The 10,007-nt window shown below is 41.6% G+C and overlaps 1 protein-coding gene across 1 annotated transcript; it reads right to left on the bottom strand.

The window, feature by feature from the left end:
• Positions 1-1,035: 1,035 nt before the first annotated feature.
• On the bottom strand, positions 1,036-4,476 carry LOC123107740 (zinc finger MYM-type protein 1). The gene is made up of 2 exons (XM_044529671.1): positions 4,027-4,476; positions 1,036-3,942 (listed from the first exon to the last, which is right to left on the bottom strand). Exon 2 carries the CDS (start codon positions 3,043-3,045, stop codon positions 1,906-1,908), a length of 1,140 nt encoding a protein of 379 aa, XP_044385606.1. The 5' UTR covers positions 3,046-3,942; positions 4,027-4,476; the 3' UTR covers positions 1,036-1,905.
• Between the last annotated feature and the right edge of the window lie 5,531 nt (positions 4,477-10,007).

The following is a 10,007-nucleotide window of genomic DNA, read 5'->3' as shown; positions in this document are numbered from 1 at the left end:
CGCCGCCACCAAAAACTCCTGTCGGGCAAAGCCCGCTCAGATCTGGCGGCGGCGGGGCGTCGTTCTTCGTGCAGAGCACCCACGAGCCGGGGGAGCTCTGTGTGGTGGCGGGCGGCGCGGTGTGACTCCGGCGCGCGTCACTTCTTCGAGCGGTGGCCGGGGACAGTGGGGGTGGGTGCGCTTGTGGCTCCCTCCCGCTGGCCTCCCTCGAACCGGCGACTCCCCGCTGCGTTGGCGCTCGATTGGCTTCGGGGGCGTCGGGGATGGCTGCTGGATTCGGCTTGGGGGGTTCCGGCGGAGGTGCTCTGTGAGGCGCGGGGTGGTGGTGCTCGCCCCTTGCCTTCTGGTGGGGGCGGCGTGTCTGCCGGCCTCGGATTGGCTTCGATCCGGCGGGGAGCGGGCGGGGCATGTTGGATCCTGTCGGATCTGACCTGTGGTGGACCAGATCCGGTCATGTGTGGCGGCGGGGCTGCAGTGGCCCTTCTCTGTGGAAATGTGCAGGAGGCAGTGCTCCACGACCTGTCGATGCTTCTAGGAGGTGGTATATGCTCACTTGGGCGAAAGCTCTGCTCCTGCCGGAGCCGGCGACGGCGACGCCTGCGGGCGCCATGAACCTCCATGGAGGCGGCGCTGTCATGGTGAGTGCCCCTCCGAAAACCTGGGGAAACCCATGTTCCAAGTTCTCCTGGAGCGGGTGATGGTGGCGCATTTTGTGTCGCATCCCTTCTTGAAGGCATCATCTAGGTTCGTCTTGGTTTGGCTATGTGGAGGCTGCTCGTTGTGGGTTCGATGGTGGTGGTGGTGCGCCCAATTTGGGGTTGACGGTGGTGTGTGCTTTGTTGGTGAGGAGGTGGTGCTATATCTGCGAGATCGTGGCTCGGCCATGCGGCGGAATGGGTCTGATTTTCATCCGAAGCCGGGTTAGCAGGGTCGTTATCCTACTCAATGGATCACCTCATTCCCATATGGCACCTCTACCAGGGCCGTACCTCGGAAACTGAGGCCCCGGAGCGAAATCACAATTTAGGCCCCATGTATAAGAAAGTCAAGTAGGCAATTTAAACATTATTTTTATTAGTCACTACAGCAGGATAGCTTTCTCAAGGAACTACATAATACAAGAGAAAAATCTTAGAATTTTGAGCTACAAGTCCATCTTTTACTCTGTTAGCCAAAGCGTGCAATCCTTTGAGCATTTCTTGATACAAAATCTTCAATTAGATCTTCATAAGCAACCCCCTCCAGTATATCATTTTCAATTGCTATAGTAGCCAACCCACTGAGCCTTTCTTGTGTCATTGTTGAACGTAGATAGGACTTCAATAATTTCAATTTGGAGAAACTTCTCTCAGCTGATGCGATGGTCACTGGAATAGTTAACAAAATTCTATATGCAATAGTTGCATTAGGGAAACAATCTAGCCGTTTAAGAAATTCAAGATATCAACCGGCCCCATATTATCATTTGGAATGAAACTTTTAAGTAAATTTAGCTCAACATATAATTCACTACCATTAATGTTCGATTTCGCTCCACTCTTTAGTGCAGCCTCAAGAACACTACAAGAAGATTTTAAGCTCTTCATCCAATGATTTTAGTGCATCAGAAGTAAATAAGAAACCAAAGTTCTTTTAGAATGATTCATATTGCTCAAATCTTGTTGTAAGTGAACTGATAGCCTGATCAACAACAGGAATAAAATATTTTCTCCTAAATGATTCATGTGCAGGTTGTGAAGAAATTAACACATCATCTGGGTTTTCGTCAAATTGTTTCTTTCTTTTAATCTCATGCTTTGGACGAAATGTAGGATCGATCTCCATTTCAAGTGCAATTTCTTTTGCTGTTTCCAATGCATTACAAAAAGCAGTGTCTCTATACCCATTAAAAAAGGTAATTAGCCCCTACACTTGCTCAATAGCAACATCAATAAGCATATCCTTTGATTGTAAGTTCTTGCTGACCAGATTGACGGCATACAGTATTTCATACCAAATAACAATAGCTACTAAAAATTCAAAATCACCAAGTTCATTATTCGCGAGAGATTTAGCTTCACTGCTAGTTTTTGGATCATTATCAATATCAGATACTTGCAGTAAAGCTTCTCGTATGTTCGAAATCTGAAATCTTATAGCTTTAACACTATCTATTCGACTCTCCCAACGAGTAGATGACAACGACTTGAGAGTCAATCCTGTTGTATCATCTATATTATCTTTCAAGATCTGCCACTTTTTAGTTGAATTAGCAAATGTTGTGTAGATGCGTTGTATGATTCCAAAAAAGTCCTTTGCTTTACCACAAGTTTTTGCCATGTCACAAAGTGTCAAATTAATACTATGACAACCACATGCTGAATAAAAAGCTCTAGGATTTTTATCCAAAAGTTTCCTTTGAACACCATTATTCTTACCTTTCATATTTGCACCATTATCGTAGCTCTGTCCTCTCACATCATCTAGATCCAGGTCAAGATTCCGTAGTTCTTCCTGCAAAACATCAAAAAGCCCTTGCCCAGTTGTATCATTGACATCCAAAAATCCTAAAAATGATTCCTCAATGGAAACAAAAGTCGAAGATGCATTGACATATCGTATTATCAGAGACATTTGTTCTTGGTGGCTCGCATCAGGGGTACAATCAAGTATCACGGAAAAATACTTTGCTTCTTTTATTTTTTTAATTATCTCTGACTTAATTGAAGAAGCAAGCAAATGTATTAACTCATTTTGTATCCCATGACCAAGGTATTGAACATGAGTTTCATTGTTTGTTATGCGCCTAACATGCTCCTGAATAATTGGGTCGAACTCAGCTAGCATTTCAACCAAGCCTAAGAAATTTCCATTATTATCTTGATACAATGTCGAGTTAGTACCACGAAATGCAAGATTGTGTTTCGCAAGAAATTTTACCATCAAAAGAATTCTAAATAGAACCTTTCTCCAATGGTCCTTTTTTTTCTCAAGTTGTCGCAGCGCTACACAATTAATAGTTTGATGATTTTGCAACTGTAGTCGCAAATCATACCAAGTGACCATATTCAGAACATGTTCGGCACTTGTTTCGTGCTCTCTAATTCTAATGCTAATATGTGCCCAATCATTAAAACCCTCACTAGGCAAATGACCCTTTCCATGCCCCTTTCGAAATAATTTGCAACAAAAGCAGAATACCTTGTCAAGTTCTCTAGAGTATACAAGCCAATCTCTATCACACTTCTCTCCATTTGGTAGAACTCTTGTGTAAAATATCGAAGAAAAGCATCTTTTATTTTTATCCTTCCGGCCTTTTTTATAGTTAAATCTCTTTTGGGATCCTTTTCTACCAAGATGTCAATCGCTTTTGAGTCAAGGGCATCCCAATTCCTTGGATCATATATATATCTGGCCGGAAAGAAGCATTACCATCGGAAGATGCATCCATGTTATTCTTATCAGGTGAACTATCCATGTTTTCATTAACACTAGCGCCAACGACATTTCCATGAAGGTTAGCCTCATCAGGATTAGTATTCTCAACCTGAATGTTGTCAACATTATCATCAACATCAGCCTCTATATTCTGATTTTCGGAAGAAACTTGTGGTTCTTTCACAACAAAGTTATCAAGAGACCCCTTCAGAGAATGAATAAGATTTTCAGCTTTTTTCTTCTTTGTACGTTTTTCATACCCAGATTCATACTTCCTACCAGGGCGTTTAGAACTAGAAGACATCTTAGAAAATTAAGAAAAACCAAGGATATACAAATGCAAGAAAGAACAATGGATCAACTAAAAAAGGGGTGAAAAGGGGGCGAAACAACCTTTGGTTGCTGACTGTTCACGGATGCAGATCATCAGGCGGGGGCGCTTGGTGCTCTGATTGCTCACCTCCAGGGACTACGGCCACCAAGCAGCGAGATTCCAACCCAGGCCTGTTCCAACCTCTTGATTCTCTAAGGGGACGATGGATGGATTGATGGATCAGTGGAAGAAGCAGTAGAAAACGCCCTAATTTATAGATTGATGAGGAAACGAACCTGCAGTTCATTGTGTACTTGCCATCAACGGCTCTCTTCTTGGATAATAATTGGGAAGCCATTCGAGAAAGGAGATGAGGAGTCTGCGAGTTAATTGCGAGCGATTTAATTCGCCAGCCGCCGGCGAGTCCTGGTCTCGAGGAACAGAGTTGTAGAGAGAGAGAAAAGAACAGGGGAATTCGATCCGTCTTCAGTCTTCTGGAATTCTCCGTGAGAGAGATGAGTTGGGCTATGGGCCTGTTGTTCCGTTGGGGCTTGGTGGATTAATTGACATGCGTTGGGCTGGGGCTGCACTTTATTTTTTTGGCAGTTTAAGGATATATATATACGGGGGCCCCAGATTTTTGGGTGCCCTGTGCAGCGGCTCCACTTGCACCTGTAGATGTACGGGTCTGACCTCTATCTCTGCGGGGGGCTGTTGGGTGGCGACCAGACGACCAACATTCAAGGCTCTCTCCTTGCTTGGTCAGATGAAGGTGTAAGTTAAGGTCCTCCTCCTTGCTTGGTCAGATGTGTGTGTGTGTGTGTGTGTGTCCTCTTGTTTCCCCCGTGTATTCTGGTTCACTTGAACCTATCTTGTATGGAGCTGCGAGGCTTCTAGGCAAATTTGATGAAATATATTCAGGTGGTTGAGGGCCCCCCTCCTCCCCCGGTGAAAATTTCAAAAAAAAGTATTAAGCAAGACATCATGCAATTCCTCCTAAATATCTCTCCCTACAATTCTTCTAAATCCACGACTAATCTAATCTTCTGAATAATAGTTGCATCTTGCCGTAATTGATCACTGTCCATGATTTTGGTCCTAACTGGTTGGTACCTCTCATTCACAGCTCTAGTGGACCTTAATCGGTCAACATGTTTTTTTTTGTAAATTCCACTGTATATTTCAATGTATTTTTTATCAATAAATTTTATTTGAGGTAGGGTTCTCCCTTCCCATTCAAACTAAAATTAGAATTCCTCTAGATTTGAGAGGATGTATATGTAATTATTTAGGTGTTTATCCATATATGACAAACACTAGTCAGAAATGCTCGATTTGTATGGTACCTCAATCTAAGCATGTTTTTCTACTCTGCTGCATACTACAATAATATCAATCGAATCAATACTTAGCACGCATGTTTCTCTATATATAAATTGTGCATGGGGCATACATTCACCACATGTATGTACCATAAAGAATTAGTGCCATGTCTGACTAGTTAAGTTATCTTGATACTCCCTCCGTTCCATAATGTAGTGCCTATAGATTTTTTGAAAAGTCAAACTTTACAAACTTTGACCAAGTTTGTAGAGAAAAATATTTATATTTACAATACCAAAAATATATAATATGAAACTACATCTTATGATGAATCTAGTGATATATGTTTCGCACTCTAGATGTAAATATTTTTCTCCACAAACTTGGTCAAAGTTTGTGAGGTTTAACTTTTTAAAAAATCTATAGGCACTACATTATGAAACGGAGGAAGTATATAGCCTACACGCACTTTCTCATATCCATGTAATGCACATTCCAATTCCCCAACATCCAGGCCAACATCGAGTATGAGATATAGCCTAGACCGCCATAGCTAGGACTGTAAGGTATCGGGAATGAGGAGCGACTTTCTGGTGGACGCCGGCTCGTGTGGTCTGTATCCTAGCCATAGAACGATTCCTCGAGATGCTCAAACATCACTTCCCTGTCCCCCGTACTAGTTTCCTAGGAGCAGGGTGTAGGTGGCATAGGCGTATAAGCTTGGCACAAGTGTATCCTCGTGTGGATCTGTACATGCACATGCGCAGGAAAGGAGTTGGTGACCTACCGATGTACTGCTAGCTTGATGGGTGGTGTGGGCCACAATGCAGAAACTTTTTGCCTAACGTGACAAAAGGGGACCCTGCTAATGTTTCATCATGCACAGTGCGCATCTCTTGCGTCTAGTGGATCTAAAAAGAAATTGGTCAGGGTCACTAATCAAATCTACTTGATTAGTTTAATGTGCTGGATAAAAAACAGATTGATAAAATCTAAAAACAGTATGGTGGACGGTGCGTTTGATCCTTTTTTTCAAATGATTCAAAAATCATATTTGTCAAGTTTGGAAAAAAACTTTGAGAACTTATACATATTCACGATGGAACCTGTGAAAATTTGTTCAAGAAATATTATGACTTGCAAGCTGTACAAAAAAGAAAATCTTGGTCCAACAATAAAAAAATTGACCCACTTTTATTGACATATTTGTTTACGTCCCATATGAAAGCACATTGTTATTAAATTCTGTTGAATGTGTTGTATATGCATTTGTGTATGTACAAAATATTTTTGATTTTTTTTGCACTGTGGAAATATTGTTTTTCTCAAAAGTCCATCAAAAGACATTTCAACCTTCTCACAGACTAGGCTCAAAGATGGTTTGTTGCAAAAGAACAAAGTTTGGTAATACAAAAAATTATACAACAGGTGGCACAATAATACATTAAATTTTTTTCCCGGGAGAGTAATACATTAACCTAACAAACTGTGCGAGACCAATTCTTGTTCAGAGCCCCAACTGTGCAGAAACTTCTAACGGTCATATAAAAACAGTTTAATCCTAGTTTAGGTAAATGGCCCTGACAAGCAGATGGTGCTAACAGACAATGTACTAGTATTATTTTATGGATAAAATCTAAGAACACATATAAGTCTACCTAATGAAATTATAAGGTGACAGTATAGAGTTTAAGATAATTGGTGACCAGAAAAACATTTGATAATATTGAGAGTTATAAAAATATCTGGATGAGCGTCACAATAATAAATTACTCTAAAGCAGTGTGTACGAGATTAATAGGTGTTTAGTGGACTTAATAGACTGTTAATAGTATCATACTCTCTGTGCATTACACTGACTAACAAATTGGTCTTAATGGCGGATTATTATTCTATGTGCTCTCGTGAGGGGTCAATTGGGCACAAGGTCACGTCACATCAAACTGTTCTGGGTGGCAGAGGGTAAATTGAAATGGTGCACGATGTGTTCCAGCAGCTAGATTCTTTGTCAATAAAGTTAGCTACCTATAGCTGCCGGGATACAGGCTTTGACGAGGCTCTTGGGGGGGGGACAGAATGCGTAAATACCGGGAGGGATCTGATCAGTTAGGATAACGGACGGGCAGGATATGGTCCGCAGAGTGCTCGTCCACCGTAAGGCATTTTCGATCGGGAATGTTCCTTCTACGAGTATAAGCTATGGGACACATTCTGTTATCTTCATTTGCTCATATCTAGTATGAGCTTCACACGGAGTGGTATCATTATCTCGGAGTCAAATCCACATAGTGGTGCAAACTGTGCGAGCTTGTGAAGAAGACCACTTGCTCACACTTCAAATGAATCTGAATAGTCATTCACGATGCACAGCAACATGCTTGACAGTTTCTATTGGCATGCTTGTAGCTCATCAGGCATCCACATAACCGCACATCCAACACGATTGGATGGCCGAGCCAAACTGACAAACCCTTGTATTTGATTGGTCTAGTCTCGGAAATTACTTTAACGGTTTGATCTCAAAAGTTACCTAAAAAGGTTGCCTCAACGTCATGCTTCGATGTTGAAAGGCATGATTTGTTCTCAGAAAATAAAAATAAAGGACTAAGAGACAGCTTAATTTACGGGTTAATTGTACTTCCCGATGCATATCAAACTAAAAAGTTTGCTTCATGTATATGTTGTCAGGAGAGAAATTTCCTGAACAATACCCATAACCAAATGATAAAGGATTGCGGTTCCCAGCAATAGGGTAGGCATAGTATCAAAAGAGTCACTCGGTACTCGGTTGGAACTTGTCTCCTAAAATGTTTATTCTGAGTTGGAAGACGTTAACAAAATAAGCTTTGGAAGCCATCACTACGAGCTTGTCACGAAAATGGAATGATACTCCATATCGGTCCCAAGTCATACAGCTCAGAAGCCCATCGGTTCAGAACTTAGCTTCACAAAACCAGTCTATAGATTTAGCAACCATTTCACACAAGTACAGTGCAGCTTCGTGTGTAGTCTACAGATTTGCCAAAGAAAAGGGTGTAGTTTTATCGTAATTTTCAAGTTCAGAGGAAGGGTATTTCGACTGTGACGTACGCAAGCTTCTATTCCCTGTCGGTTTTAATCTCTCAAGTCGACTTCCGTTCAAACATTCCACTATTCATTGCAGATAATATGTAGAGTAAGGATGATTTGCAAATCATGAAATTGCAGGACCTAATATCAAAGGAAAATAAGAGAACGAAGAATTTAAGAATATAATCATTGAGAGTTGGTAGGTGTTGCTAACGAAACCGAGTGCCACTCTGGTAAGCAATATCAACAATCCCACGTGCCACTCTGGTAAGCAATATCAACACTCCCATCGTGCCACTTAATCGAATAGTAGAACAACATCTCATCTCAAGACAATGGCTAAGCCTGGACGCCTAGTCCAGTAACAACCGTAAGGAGACATTCATGCCGGGATCATATCACCATACGACAGTAAATACGCAAAGTAACAAGACAGGAAATTTCACACAAACAAAATTTCTTATACTCTGCTTTTCTAATACTGGTAGCATCTTGCCGTAATTGATCATTGTCCATAATTTTGGTCCTAATTGATTGGTGCCTTTCATTCACAGCTCCGGCCAACCTTAATCACTCGACACATTTTTTTTGTAAATTCCACTGTATATTACAATGTTTTTTATCAATAAATTTTATTTGAGGTGGGGTTCTCCCTTGTCGTTGAGCATTCCAAATAAAATTAGAATTTCCTCTCGATTCGAGAGGATGTATATGTAATTATTTGGGTGTTTGTCCATATGGTAAGCACTAGTCAGAAATGCTCGATTTGTATGGTACCATCAACGTAAGCATGTTCTTCTACTCTGCTCCATACTACAATATCAATCAACACTTAGCACACATGTTTCTCCGTATATAAGTCATCCATGGGGCGTACACGCACCACATGTATGTACCATAAAGAATTAATGCTAATGCTCACTGGTTAAGTTCTCTTGATATATATCCTACACACTTTCTCTTTTCAAAGTCATGAACAGTCCAATTCTCATTCCACAACATCCAGACCACCAAGAGTCTACACCGGCATAGCTACGATTGTAAGGTATCGGGACTGTTCTTGCTGCCAGAATAACCAGTGGGACACATTGTGTTATCTTCATTTGCTCACATCTAGTATGAGCTTCACATGGAGCGGTGTCATTGTCTCGGAGTCAAATCCATACAGTGGTGCAAAATGTGTGAGCCTGCGAAGTAAACTGCTTGCTCACACTTCAAACAAATGTGAATAGTCATTCACAATGCACAGCAACGGACTCAACTCGTCTCCTAGCATGTTTACTAGTTGAAAGTCGCTAACAAAATAAGTAAAATGAGTCGTTAAGCTCAATTAACTCACTTCATTTCAGAGTCGCATCACCGCTACGATTTTTTAGCTGTGTTGAAACAAATGTTGTGCCAATGGCCTCTCCCGTAATGACTGAACCTGTTGGGTGACTCATGAGAAACAGGGGCCATCCAGGAGGACTCTGCTACTTGGCAGACCACAGCAACAAACGACTCTGCTGCTTTGGAAGCCACCACAGCGAACCTGTCACGAAAATGGAATGATGGTCCACGTCGGTCCCAAGTCATGATCTGCTGGTGATAATTCTCCATCAGTTCGGCAGAGTAGCCCATCGGTTCAGAACTTGGCTTCACAAAACCAATCTACACATTTTGCAACCATTTCACACATGTACAGTGCAGCTTCGTGGGTAGTTTGACAAAGGAAATGGTGTGATTTTATCATAGTTTTTTCAAGTTCAGAGGAAGGGTATTTCTAGTGTGGCATTTGCAAGCTTCTATTCTCCGCCGGTTTTGGAGCTTGAGAATTGACTTCCGTTCAAACATTCCACCACTCATTGCAGATAATATGTAGAGTAAGGATAAACTGCTAGAGTGG

Source organism: Triticum aestivum, chromosome 5A (genome assembly GCF_018294505.1).
Source record: "Triticum aestivum cultivar Chinese Spring chromosome 5A, IWGSC CS RefSeq v2.1, whole genome shotgun sequence".
Taxonomy (NCBI): domain Eukaryota; kingdom Viridiplantae; phylum Streptophyta; class Magnoliopsida; order Poales; family Poaceae; genus Triticum; species Triticum aestivum.
Note: the sequence above shows the minus strand (reverse complement) of the source record. Positions and strands in the feature narration are given on the sequence as shown.